Source organism: Moschus berezovskii, chromosome 10 (assembly GCF_049115385.1).
Source record: "Moschus berezovskii isolate FMDL1 chromosome 10, NW_MosBer_1.0, whole genome shotgun sequence".
NCBI classification, from domain to species: Eukaryota; Metazoa; Chordata; class Mammalia; order Artiodactyla; family Moschidae; genus Moschus; species Moschus berezovskii.
The window spans coordinates 45,981,216-45,996,057 of NC_142469.1; the positions used below are offsets into that span (position 1 = coordinate 45,981,216).

Here is a 14,842-nt window from a genome sequence, read left to right on the forward strand (position 1 = left end):
TCCCCCCGCCCCCACCACCGAGGACAGGTCCAGTCCTACTAACACTCCTGTTTTCCCGCTAGTTCCTTCATCCTATCAAGTTTTGCGTGGTTCTATATATTCTTTTCCTCTGGTCAGATACTCCTGTCCGCTCTCAGCTGGTGTTCTGCATGTACTTCTGTGTCTGAAGGTGTATTCCTGATGTTTATCTGTGGAGAAAGATATACTCCACGTCCACCTACTCCTCCGCCATTTTGTTCTCAAGGTGGATTCTTTGACTGGTTTGTTCTTGCTGTCTAAGGGACTCAGGAGTCTTCTCTAGCACCACAGTTTGAAAGCATCAATTCTTTGCTGCTCAGCCTTCTTTATGGACCAACTCTCACATCTGTACTTGACTACTGGAAAATCACAGCTTTCACTATATGGATCTTTGTTGGCAAAGAGATGTCTCTGTTTTTTAATATGCTGTCTAGGTCTTTCATAGCTTTTCTTCCAAGGAGCAAGCACCTTTTAATTTCATGGCTGCAGTCACAGTCCACATTGATTTTGGAGCCCACTGTTTCCATTTTCCCCCATCTATTTGCCATGAAATGATAAGACCATATGCCAAGATCTTAGCTTTTTGAATGCTGAGTGTCAAGCCAGCTTTTTCACTGTCTCCTTCACCCTCATCAAGAAGCTCTTTGTTTCTCTTCATTTTCTGCCATTAGAGTGTTACCATCTGCATATCTGAGGTTGTGATATTTCTCCTGGCAATCTCGAGTCCAGTTTGTCATTTATCTAGCCTGGCATGATGTACTCTGCATATAAGTAAATAGGATGACAATACACAGCCTTAATGTACTCTTTTCCCAGTTTGGAACCAGTATATTTTTCCAAGTGTGGTTTTAACTGTTGCTTCTTGATCTGCATACAGGTTTCTCAAGAGACAGGTAAGTTAGTCCAGTATTCTCATCTCTTTAACAATTTTCTACAGTTTCTTGTGATCCACACAGTCAAAGGCTTTAGTGTAGTCAATTAAGCAGAAGTCAATTTTTTTTTAATTCCCTTGCTTTTTCTGTAATCCAATGATGTTGGCAATTTGATTTCTGGTTCCTTTGCCTTTTCTAAATCAAGGTTGTACATCTGGAAGTTCTTGGCTCACACACTAATGAAGCCTAGCCTGAAGGATTTTTTCCCCTAGCATCTTTGGCAAGCTACTTAAAAAAAATTTAACTGAAGGATAATTGCTTCACAGTATTGTGTTGGTTTCTGCCATACATCAACATCAATCAGCCACAGGTATACCATATGTCCCCTCCCTCTTGAACCTCCTGCCCACCTCCCACCCCTTCCCACTCCTCTTAGGCTGTTACAGAGCCCTGATTTTAGTTCCCACTGGCTATCATATTGCAAATTCCCATTGACTATTTTACATATGGTAGTGTATATGTTTCTATGCTACACGCCCCACTCCTCCCACCCTCTCCTTCCTCTCCCCAGCCTACGTCCATAAGTCTGTTCTCTCTGTCTGTCTCTCCACTGCTGCCCTGCAAATAAAGTTCACTAGTACCATCTTTCTAGATTCCATGTATATATATATGCATTAACATGTGATATTTTTCTCTTACTGACTTCACTCTCTAGAATAGGCTCTAGCTTCATCTATCTCATCAGAACTGACTCAAATGCATTCCTTTTATGGCTGAGTAATATTCCATTGTATATATGTACCATAGCTTCTTTATCCATTCATCCATCAGTGGACATCTAGGTTGCTTCCATGTCCCAGCTATTGTACATAGTGCTGCAGTGAACATTGGGGTACATGTGTCTTTTTCAGTTTTGGTTTCCTCAGATTATATGCCTAGTAATTGGATTATTGTAGTTTTATTCCTAGTGTTTAGAGGAATCTCTATACTGCTTCCAAAGTGGCTGTATAAATTTACATTCTCACCAACAGTACAAGAGGGTTCCCTTTTCTCCACACCCTCTTCAGCATTTATTGGTTTTTTGATGATGGCCATTCTGGCAGGTGAGAAGTGATATCTCATCATAGTTTGATTCACATTTTTCTAATAACGAGTGATGTTGAGCATCTTTTCATGTGTTTATTAGCTATCTATATGTTGTCTTTGGAGAAATGTCTGTTTAGGCCTTTGCCCACTTTTTGATTGTGTTGTGTTGTTTGTTTTTCTGGTATTGAGTTTTATGAGCTGCTTGTATATTTGGAAATTAATCCTTTATCAGTTATTTCCTTTGCTATTATTTTCTCCTATTCTGAGGGATGTCTTTTCACTTTGCTTTTTCCTTTGCTGTGCAAAAGATTTCAAGTTTAATTAGGTCCTACCTGTTTATTTTTGTTTTTACTTCCATTACTCTGGGAAGTAGGTCTTCGAGGATCTTGCTATGATTTATATCACACAGTGTTCTGACTATGTTTTCCTCTAAGAGTTTTATAGTTTCTGGTCTTACATTTAGGTCTTTAATCCATTTTGAGTTTATCTTTGCGTAATATATTAGGAAGTGCTCTAATTTCATTCTTTTAATGCAGCTGTCCAGTTCTCCCAGCACCACTTATTAAAGAGACTATCTTTTCCCCATTGTATATTCTTGCCTCTGTTGTCAAACATAAGGTGCCCATTGGTGCGTGGTTTTATCTCTGGGCTTTCTATCTTCTTCCATTGATCTATATTTCTGTTTCTGTGCCAGTACCATACTCTCTTGATGACTGTAGCTTTGTAGTATAGTCTGAAGTCAGGAAGGATTTTTCCTCCAGTTCTATTCTTCTTTCTCAATATTACTTTGGATATTCAGAGTCTTTTGTGTTTTCATATAAATTGTGAACTTTTTTATTCTAGTTCTGTGAAAAATGCCATTGGTAATTTGATAGAGATTGCATTGAATCTACAGATTGCTTTTGGTAGTATAGCATTTTCACAATATTCTTCCCACCCAGGAGCATGAACTCTCTCTCCATCTGTTTATGTCACCTTTGATTTCTTTGATCAGTGTCTTAATCGTTTTCTGTATACAGCTCTTTTGTCTCCTGGATTGCTTGCCCAGTCGTGTCTAACACTTTGTGACCCCAGAGACTGCAGCATGCCAGGCCTTCCTGTCCCTCAGCATCTCCCAGCGTTTGCTCAAGTTCATGTACATTGTATTGGTGATGCCATCCAGTCATCTCACGCTCTGCTGCCCTCTTCTCCTTAGGTAGGCTTACTCCTAGGTATTTTATTCTTTTTGTTGCAATGGTAAATGGGATTGGTTCTTTAATTTCTCTTTCTTGTTTTCCATTGATAGAGTATAGGAATCCTAATGATTTCCGTGTACTGATATTGTATCCTGCAACTTCACTAAATTCACTTATTAGCTCTAGTAATTTTGGGAAAATATCTTTCAAGTTTTCTATGTGTAGTATCACGTCATCTTCAAACAGGGAGAGTTTACTTCTTATCCAAGCTGGTGGTGGTGTTCTTTCGCTCAGTCATGTCCGACTCTTTGCAACCCCATGGACTGCAACACACCAGGCTTTACTGTGTGCTGTCCTTCACTGTCTCCCAGAGTTTGCTCAAACTCATGTCCATTGAGTCAATGATGCCATGCAGTCATCTCATCCTCTGTTGCCCTCTTCTTCTCCTGCCTTCGATCATTCCCAGCATCAGGGTCTTTTCTAATCAGTTGGCTCTCCCACCATGTGGCCACAGTATTGGAGTTTCAGTTTCAGCATCAGTCCTTCCAATGAATATTCAGGGTTGATTTCCTTTAGAACTGACTGGTTTATCCTTCTTGTTCTCCAAGGGACTCTCAAGAGTCTTCTCCAGAACCATAGTTCAAAAGTATCCATTCTTTGGCACTCATCTTCTTTATGGTTCAACTCTCACATCCATACTAATAGATGTGACTAATGGAAAAACCATAGCTTTGACTATACAGACCTTTGCTGGCAAAGTGATATCTCTTCTTTTGAATTCACAGTCTAAGTTTGTCATAACTTTTCTTCCAAGAAGTAAATGTCTTTTAATTTCATGGCTGCAGTCACTGTCCTCAGTGATTTTGGACCTCAAGAAAATAAAGTCTGTTACTGTTTCCATTTTTTCCCCATCTATTTGCCATGAAGTGATGGGGCTGGATGCCATGATCTTTGTTTTTTGAATGCTGAGTTTTAAGCCAGCTTTTCCACTCTCCTCTTTTATCCTCATCAAGAGGCTCTTTAGTTCCTCTTTGCTTTCTGTCATTAGGGTGGTGTCATCTGCATATCTGAGGTTATTGATGTTTTTCCTAGCAATCTTGATCCCAACTTGACTTCATCCAGCCCAGCATTTTGCATAATGCACTCTGCATGTAAGATAAATGAGCAGGGTGACAATATAGAGCCTTAACATACTGCTTACCCAACTTGGATCCAGTCCATTGTTGTCTGGTTCTAACTGTTGCTTCTTAACCAGCATATATGTTTCTTAGGAGGCAGGTAAGGTGGTCTGGTGTTCCCATCTCTTTAAGAATTTTCCACATTTTGTTGTGATCCACACAATCAAAGGCTTTAGCGTAGTCAATGAAGCAGATTTTTTGTTTTTGGAATTCTCTTGCTTTTTCTATAATCCAAAAATGTTGGCAATTTGATATGTAGTTCCTCTGCCTTTTCTAAATCCAGCTTGTACATTCTTGGTTCATGTACTGTTGAAACCTAGCTTAAAGGATTTTGAGCATTACCTTGCTAGTATGTGAAATGAGTGCAATTGTGTGATAGTTTGAAAATTCTTTGGCAATGCCCTTCTTTGGTATTGGAAGGAAAACTGATCTTGCCCAGTCCTGTGGACACTGCTGAGTTTTCCAAATTTGCTGGCATATTGAGTGCAGCACTTTAACAACATCATCTTTTAGGTTTTGAAATAGCTTAACTGGAGTTCTACCACCTGCATTAGCTTTGTTTGCAGTAATGCTTCTTAAGGCCCACTTCACACTCGAGAATGTCTGGCTCTAGGTGAGTGACCACACCATTGTGGTTATCAAGGTCATTAAGAACTTTTCTGTTTATTCTTGCCACCTCTTCTTAATATCTTCTGCTTCTGTTAGGTCCCTACCATTTCTGTCCTTTATTGTGCCCATCTTTGCATGACTTTATTTTTTGGGGCTCCAAAATCACTGCAGATGCTGACTGCGGCCATGAAATTAAAAGACGCTTACTCCTTGGAAGGAAAGTTATGACCAACATAGACAGCATATTAAAAAGCAGAGACATTACTTTGCCAACAAAGGTCTGTCTAGTTAAGGCTATGGTTTTTCCAGTAGTCATGTATGGATGTGAGAGCTGGACCATAAAGAAAGCTGAGAGCCAAAGAACTGATGCTTTTGAACTGTGGTGTTGGAGAAGACTCTTGAGAGTCCCTTGGACTGCAAGGAGATCCAACCAGTCCATCCTAAAGGAAATCAGCCCTGAATGTTCATTGGAAGGACAGATGCTGAAGCTGAAACTCCAATACTTTGGCCACCTGATGCGACGAGTTGACCCACTGGAAAAGTGTCTGATGCAAAGAACTGACTCATTGGAAAAGACCCTGATGCTGGGAAAGAGTGAAGGCAGGAGGAGAAGGGGACAACAGAAGATGAGATGGTTGGATGGCATCACCGACTCAATGGACATGAATTTGAGTAAACTCTGGGAGTTAGTGATGGACAGGGAGGCCTGGCGTGCTGCAGTCCATGGGGTCGCAGAGTCAGACATGACTCAGTGACTGAACTGAACTGATACAGAGAACAAACATACAAGTACACGGTATGTCCACCCTGACTGGTCATCAAATATCAAATCATGTAATGCAGCTACTTACTGCAAATGCTATACAGAGGAACACAGTTTTAATGTTTTATTTTGATGTAATTTTATATTTATTGAAGTTCAAAGAACTTGTGTTTTGCTCTTTTCCAGATTTACCAATTGTTAATATTTTGCTTCATTTGCTTTATCATGTGTTCTTTTTTCCTGAACCACTGGAGAGCACTTTGTTGACATCTTGTCACTTTATCTAGAAATATTTCAGTGTTTATTCCCTAAGAACAAGGGCTTTCAAAATAAATTTTTATCAACACATCAAGTTAACATAAAAACCATCAGAATAAATTTTAAGAAGTGCTAACTACAAAGAAAAACACTCTGCCTTCGTTTCACACAGGAGGAAAATCTGGACCTGTTTTGCTTACTGTGATATTCCCAGACCTGTCATAGGGCCTGGCATAGAGCAGGCTTTTTTTTTTTAGAGTCATTTATTTATATTTGGCTGCTTCGGGTCTTCATTGCTGAGTGTGGGCTTTCTCTAGTTGCTGTGGTTGCAGGGGAGCTACTGTTTGTTGTAGTGTGCAGAGCCGGCTTCTCCTGTTGCGGATCACGGGCTCCAGGGCACGGGCTCAGCAGTTTTGGCACACAGGTTTAGCTGCTGTGCCGCATGTGGGATCTTTTGGACCAGGGGTCGAACCTGTGTCCCCTGCACTGGCAGGTAGATTCTTAACCAACTGACCACCAGGGAAGCCCCACATCAGGTCTTCAATAAATACTGTTAACATCTAAAAGTGATGGTGTGATACTAACATAACAACATTTCTAAGCAAAGTATTTCTAAAATAAGGCAAAGACAATGACAGCAAAATATTCAGTCATTTCTTTATTATTAATACCAATGATTAGTAATTAACCAGTTATAAAAAGAGTAAAAGCCTTCCGATATAAAGGACTAATAGGAAATTACCTTTTTAAGATGAGACAAACAGGTTAGAATGTAAGTAAGTGGGACTTCGGTCCCCCTGCAGGGACCTGCTCTCTCCTCATAGGTAGCGGTTCCTGATGTATTCTCGGTACATGGAGGTGTCTTCTTTCCCCAGGGGTTGCATGATACCTTGACTGGCCTGGATGTGGGCATGGAAGATCTCTGTAGACTTTCTGTCTACTTTTGGAGGCTGAACCTCATAGATGTTGTCTTGGGAGAAAGCGGAGATGGGTGTTCTGTAGAAAAGAAGGGAGGACAGAGCCACATTAAAGAAAAGACCACAGGGACCTGTGACCTCAAGAGAACTTGAGAGTCACTGACCTTGAACGAGTGAACTCAGCAACAAGCAGTGGTAGTGACCTCTTGGCTGGCTTCCTCCCCTGCATGGAGGACAGCAAGAACAGTGCCTGCCCAGGGAGCTTTCTCCTTGTGGGTGGGCCCCCCACCTCTGTTCCTGCAGCTCTGAGAACACTCATGTCTGTGTGCCCATCTGCCTCTCTCCTAGGACTCAAGTAACTTTAAGTGGGGGCTGGACAGACTTTTTGCTCCCTTTTCCTGGTATCTGGTATGTACCCAGTAGTTTGATTTCTTTACGGAAGACTTAGGAGGTAATCAGTGAAGTAGGGGATACTAATGATTTCTACCTCACACACTGATGGCAGGAGTAAATGAGTTTATATCAGTAAAGTTCTCCCTTAGCCTAGTGCCTGGCACACTATTAGTGCTCAGTAATAGTAAACTGTTGTTAACAATTACTGGAGCATAATTCCTTACCTGCAGTTCTGAAATCCTCAAAGCTGTGGTAACCAAACATGACTTTGCCAGCAAAACCTGACCCAATTGAAACTCATCTGGTGGTACAACATGCAACAGTCATCCCATTTCATGTGAATATTATCAGCCTCAGATCATGCAGGGGATGTTCTTATAAGATTGCTAACAACCCCCAAATTCTGAATTCTAAAACACATCTGGCTTTAGGCTTTTTAGATGAAAAGTTGGAAATCTGTAATAGGCAGCTTCCTTCCTTTCTGGGGTGATTTGAAAAGCACTCAAGAACCTCTCAATTCAAAAGCACCCCTCTATTCCTGCCCCACCTAGCCTGCCATAGTGCTCAAAATTTCCATCCACCCTTGCGGAAGGCACTGTCTCCAAAAAAGACCTTGTCAAAGTGTAGCTGGGTGCCTGACACATCCTTAGTTCATTGCAGTGCGAACACCTGCTAGTTACTACCTCTTTGGCTGGGGGCAGGCCCTCTAGGAATGAGTCAACCACCGAATCAGGTGTGCTGCAGAGTGAGTGTGCATGGAAGGTCAAGATGAGGCCATGGGTAGGCGAGGATGCTAAGCGAGACCTTGTGAGGGACTGGGGTACAATGACAACACACTCCACCACTTAGCCCAGGGCTGGCCCTGCAGGGGGAAGGGATAGTTCTCCACTTCAGGGTACTAAGATAACAGAGAAAACATCTGGAGAATCTGTTCTGCTGAGCTGGGACCTCAGCCATGCTCATGCACATCTTATCAGGGGAGTAGAAAGGCATCCCACATGTCTGGCTATTTAGTTAGCTGGGACCCTTACCCTTGGAGCTGGGGCAGGGAGGCAGGATTCCCTGCAGTCAGAAGCAGAAATGAACCTCAGACACAGCTAGGTCTGTACTTGCAATGTCAGCATTTTGTGGGACACTAGGCAGGTGCAGTGAGTGACACAAAGTCGGAGACAAGAGTTGTACAGTAAAGCCAAACTTGGGTCTTTCTTACCTAGGGCTTCCCTGATGGCTCAGATGGTAAAGAGTCTGCCTGCAGTGTGGGAGACCCAGAATCGACCCCTGGGTCAAGAAGATCCCTTGGAGAAGGAAATGGCAACCCACTCCAATATTCTTGCCTGGAAAATCCCATGAACAGAGGAGCCTTCAGGGCCACAGTGCATAGGGTCTCAAAGAGTAGGACATAACTGACTGACTTTATTCTCTCTTTCTTACTCTTCTAAAAAAGTCACAGTATCCCCCTGTACTTTGCCTTTAGAAAACTAACACAACCTGCCATGGCTGGAGACTCTGCTTAAAAATGGCTTTGAAATAAAATATAACTCAAAGCGGAATGTGCTTTCTGGAAGTCAACCTCAACTGTTTGACCTCGGGGGTAACATAGTTAAACTCAAATTTGGTAAATGGTTTATGAAATACTCCCATTTTTCCAAAGCACTATAATAATTTCACATAATCTTAGACTATATCCTTACGTAAGAAAATAAAAACCAAAGGATATAGTGATTTACTTAAAAAAAAAAGGCCAAGGTGAAAGAATCTTGAGATGTCTGAATCTCAGTTTGAAAGCCAGCTTAGCAGCAGTGCTTTTCTTCAAAATATAAGTTAGTTATTGAAATATCTGTGGTTAACATGAGGAATAATTGGATGATTAATATGTGAACTCTTCTCCCTTTTCCCTCACAAAAACAGAGCAACTCCTCAGTCATTTAGACAATTCAAAACAAGATGCTAAAATCTTTTAACAGTTGATAATATTCAAGGTCAAGCCATTTTAACCTGAACCCTTAAAAAGGGGTTCCATTAGTGGTTTTAGAGATTGCCATCAAAGTGCCAGTCACAGCAACACCTCCTGTACCACACCATCCACACCTGTCTAGCATCTACATCCTCCATTTTACAGACGAGACACTTGAAGTCAGTTTAAAAATGGAATTAATGGTTTCTGTGCTTTGAAGCCAGACCTTTGCCTGGAACCCTGTGTACATTAACCAAGAGCTTTCTGGCAGGCATCACACCAGAGAGGTACCATCTGGGAACCAAACCTTAATGCAAGTGAGAAAGAGAGAATCCAGGTCATTGTTTTGTCCTTCAGAAGCTCAGCCGAGTACCCGGTTGGGCAGGCTGGAGGGACAGCAGCAGAGCCAGGTCAACCATGAATGGAGCCACGGAACAGCCGCTTCCACCCAGTGCCTAGGGTTTCTTACCAGGAGTCCTCACTCTACTTCTCAGTAAACGGGATCACTGCCATGTGGAATCATAAAAAATGCATTACAAAGACTGGAAATATGAAATGTCCAACCTCAGCTTATAATGGCATCAGACTGAGTGGTAGGTAGGGCTCCAGCACTACCTCAGTGTGGTTTCAAAACAATGTAGGGAGTTAGAAAATGCACCAATCAGCCCTTTTGTCTTTTTCATTCAGACAAGATTCAAAGTCTATATTATACAATGAAACTGTAATGTTAGAATGTTTATTATTGGATTTAGCCAGAAAGAAGCTTAAGACATATCCAATACTTTTGGCACGATCAGTAAGAGGAACAGGAAGAAAGGGATTTACAAAGAAATCTTTGTTTCCTCACTGTACTCGCACATCAAGAAACCTATCCCAACGAGCTCCTCCTGGTCTTAAGGCAGTGGTTCTTCAGGTATGGTCCCCAGACCAGCAGCATCTGTGACACCTGGGAATGTGTTAGAAATACAAATTCTCAGGCCCTACTCCAGGCCTACTTAATCAGAAACTCCAGGGGTGAGGCCCAGCAAAGGTGTTTAGTAACGGGCCCTCCATGTGATTTAGCTACTCATTAAAGGTTGGGAATCTTTGGTCTGAGACCAAACTGTCATCTAAAATGCTAAAAAAAATCTTATTTGCAGTCAGTCAACAGGACTGAACATTTTTCAGTAAGAATTTCTTCTTAAATGATGTCCTACCACCAGCCCTGCATTGGGCAGGCATCATTTAACACTTAACTGTAAAGATATAAGTAGCAATATTCCATTTCTTAGTGAGGAGACACTTGATTTCCCTGTTGGCTTATGCAAGGCAAGGAGGAAACAAAAAAACATCCAAGACCCTCACAAGGGGGTACTGGCGGGCACCTTGTCTCTGAGGGCACTGGAAAGGGATGGAGGTAATCCCAACAACACTTTGAACACTATGTGGGTTAGTCTTTTTATTAGCTTAAATGGCCTTTATTTCTGAGTGAAAAGACCAGTATTTCAACACTAAGTGATGTGGAAATTGTGAGACTATTTTCTTATTCATTCCAGTAGAGAGAGAGACGGCTTATTATCATGCTTTCATAGTGGGAAAAAATGTTCCACGTTTCTCTCCTGTCCATTAACAGAATTTTTGTTTTTGGCTTCTCACAATCCTCTTCAAATCCTAATAGTCTTTTTGGAGGTAAAATATTATTACAAATTTGCAGGCCCTACAAAACCAAGGCCCATTTTCAAGGGGGTCTCTGTATCTCCCCTCAAGGAATGCTACATTCATTTATGCACTGCTGAACCCACTCAGCGCACCGAAGAGTATGACACTTAGCCTTAACTGCTTTGCAGTGGTAAAGTATCTGCCTGTCAGTGCAGGAGACATGGGTTTGATCTTCCCATGGTTGGGAAGATCCCCTGGAGTAGGAAATGGCCACACACTCCAGTGATCCTGCCTGGAAAATCCCATGGACAGAGGAGCCTGGTGGGCTACAGTCCATGGGGTGGTAAAGAGTCGGACACAACTGAGCACACGCATGCACACACACATGAGAAGAGAAACACTTTAGGCAGAAATTCATTAGACACACTACATGCTTTTAAAGAAGATCCTTATTGGTGCTCTTTTATGCTCTATCTTATTTCTTTGTAAGATAAATATATTTATTTGGCTGCTTTGGGTCTTCATTGTGACAAGTGGGAGCTTCAATCTTCACTGTGGCATGTGGGATCTAGTTCCCTGACCAGGGATCGAACATGGCCCCCTGCATTGGGAGTGTGGAGTATTAGCCGCCGGACCACCAGGGAAGTCCTTATGCCCTTTCTTAAATATGCTGTTACTTGTTTGGTTATAATGTGACCATGTACTAAAATATCCGGATCTTATACTTGGATGTGTAACTAATGTTTGAGTCCCTTTAAAAGTTCCTATTGGTGACTTTTCTAACTTAAACATACTGAGTACCCAGTAAGCATTTGTTAGTTTGACAAGAAAATATTTAATTGGTCAGACTGAAATGTTTTCTGGATTTAGTAATGTCATGATGATTTGTGGTTGGTCTTAGAAGAATCAGACAATACTTGCATAATTTCAATAATCTTATACTTGTGATACTTTTCCAATATGCAAAAATCTTATACTTTTTCTACAATGAGCATTTTGTCATACTCCAAATCCATTTGGCTTTTCCAGAAAATTTAGTAATGGTTCTAAGCACAGGATATATTTCCCCCCTGTTGCTACCACAAACACCAAGTTTTCCCAAATTGCTGTTTTCATATCACCAAATGGTTCTCTGTTGTTCATGACTGAGTGACAAAAGAATATTTCAGTAGAAGAGGACCTTATGTAAGACCCTGTCCAACAGCCTTATTTGCAGATGATGGCCATTAGGTCATCCATTAGTTCATTCCTCTTATTACTATCCTGTTATCTACTTTCTGAGAGAAATCAATCATAATAAGGGCAGGATCAAAGTTAATCAGATGCTTTGGTCTCAGTGGGGCAAACACCTCAGCAAATGTCTTCAGAGAATAAGAAAGCACGGATCTTTTCTTATTCTTTCTTTCTGCCGGCTTTGTAATTTCTATTAGGAAATAACACCCCTTCCTTATCACCTGCCTGGCAGAGAGGGGCCTATGGCATACAATGCCATGCAGTGATTTTCTCTTTCAAGCTTTTAATACTGCTCAGAGCCTTTAGCCTTCAGTTTGTGGGTGCCATTCTAACATCTTTTTGTGACCATCCATTGCTTCTCTTTAGCCCCCTTATTCGACTGCTTGTATCTTGTATCTTTCCAACTAAGTACTCATACACTGAAGTCTAGTCATGAATCTATTCTACAAAGATGATACAGTGAGAATATGTTTGGTTCCTCAAGTTAAAAAAAAAATCAAGATAGTGCTGCATATTACTCCCATTCTGTGTACAAGTATAGACACCTAAGTCCAAAACATAGCTCTCAAACCATGCCTGTCCAATATGGTAGCCATTAGCCACATGTGGCTTTTTATATTGAAATTAAATACAATTTATAATTCCTCAGTAGCAATAACCACATTTCAAGTTCCTTAAAAACACATGCAGCTAGTGGCTACTGCACTGGACAGTACAGTATAGAACATTTCCATCATTATAGAAAGTTCAACTGGACTTTTCTAGAAACTCTTTCATGCTATTTTTTTCCCCTTGGGAATTCTGAGTATCTCTTTCTAAACACATTGCCCTAATGTCTCTGCATAACACTTATCACTGTCTGATCTTTTATTGTTTATATACTTTCAAAAATGTGAATTCTATCTTGTTTACCTTTATCCCCAATTCCCAGAAGAGTATCTGGCATATAGTAAACATTCAATAATTATTCCCTGAATGCGTGAGTGATGTCTGGTTAAGGAAGATGACTTTATCTTGAATTTCCAAATTTGGAATCTGAATGCAATGTGATTTGGTTTACTTTGGATGATAGAGGAGGTAGGATTCCCCAACAGAAGTCTGGCAAATTTTAAGTTCATTTCCTCAGATAACCCATAAAGAGGACAGGGGCTTTATGTCCTATCTAGGACGTAGACACTGTCCACTTCCTTCAGGGGAAGCTGAGGTGCTTTCTAGTGGCACGAAATAATCAAAGCTCAAGAAACAAGAGTGAGGCAGGAAAAGTGTTTCTAATCGCCCATAAGTCGCCCATTTATGCTACTTATTGCATGGTAAGTCACTTGAGTAGTGTCCAGCTCTTTGTGACCCTATAGATTGTAGCCCGCCAGGCTCCTCTGTCCTTGGGATTCTCCAGGCAAGAATACTGGAGTGGGTTGCCATGCCATCCTCCAGGGGATCTTCCTGAGCCAGGGATCGAACCCGCATCTCTTAAGTCTCTTGCATTGGCAGGCAGATTCTTTACCACTAATGCCACCTGGGGAACCCATAACAAAGACTTAGATTAACAAATTCACTAAATGGGCTGAAATCAAGAGGAATGCATCAATCTTCTAACTACTTGTAATAAAACAAAAGGCAAAAGATGTCCCTATATCCTGGGAGGCAGGCTCTGCCTATGTAATTCACTTTTAAATACCCTGTCAAGCCAGGTTCAATGTTGGAGATATGAATAAGCACATTTGCTGCCTTCCCCTCCACAGGCTTCCCTGGTGGCTCAGATGGTAAGGAATCTGCCTGCGATGCAGGAGACCTGAGTTCGATCCCTGGGTTGGGAAGATCCCCTGGAGAAGGGAATAGCTACTTACTCCAGTATTCTAGCCTGGAGAATTCCATGGACAGAGGAACCTGGCAGGTTACAGTCCATGGAGTCACAAAGAGTCAACTGAGTAACTGACCCCAATGGCACTTTCAAGTATGTTTAGGTAGACATACATGAAATCACAAAGTAAAGGCCACAGGTTTGAGGGGCAAGCACTTATCTATGCATTGGGACATGAAACCATGTTATTAGCTGCTGATAACATTCTAAACATCATCAAGGTAAAAATTAAAAAGAAAAAATTATTTCTTGACAGCAACTCTATCTTACACACACAAAATGCTATGAACCTAATGCATGACTTCCCTAAAGTCCAATTAAATTTTCAGTCTTGTTATGCCACTGAGAGCGGGCATGAACAGGATACAGAATGGTGTACAAACCTGGTTCCTTCAAATCCAAACACATTCCAAACCCTTTTAACAGCTGCTATTATAATGGATGACTGGACTGTCCTCCAGCAGGGACACTGGAAGAGATGTTAGAAATTTCACAAGCAGGTTAAAATGCATTAAAGCAAAGATGACAATAATGCCAGTCCCTAAACAACTCACCATTAGAAGAAGCAAGAGGCGTGATGAGAAGGAACTGAAAAATATAATCTATGATGATGGAACATAAAATGTACAACCTTGCAGACCCAGGGAGCAGGCAACACTGTATATAAGGCCCTTCAAAGGCTCGGCAGTAAGGAATCTTAACTCCTTAGACAGACTAGGTCTTTGTAGACTTTGATAGGAGAGGAGTAGATGCCATTGGGTATGGACTGTGAGGACAGCAAAACTTGTTTCTCTAACACTTCTCTGTCTTCAATGTGTCAGGGAGCCGTGTCAGTAAGAGGCCAGCCAGAAAGGCACTGCAGTCTCACCAAAGTTAGGATTTTATGCCTA

The 14,842-nt window shown here is 41.4% G+C and overlaps 1 protein-coding gene across 3 annotated transcripts in view; it reads right to left on the reverse strand.

The window, feature by feature from the left end:
- Positions 1–6,605: 6,605 nt before the first annotated feature.
- Positions 6,606–14,842, reverse strand: part of FIG4 (FIG4 phosphoinositide 5-phosphatase) — a 181,106-nt gene continuing 172,869 nt past the window's right edge. For all 3 annotated transcript variants that reach the window (XM_055432978.2, XM_088840637.1, XM_055432979.2), the window contains one exon: positions 6,606–6,955. In XM_055432978.2, coding sequence (XP_055288953.1) covers positions 6,778–6,955 — 178 coding nt within the window. In that variant the 3' untranslated portion in view covers positions 6,606–6,777. The remainder of the gene's footprint in view (positions 6,956–14,842) is intronic.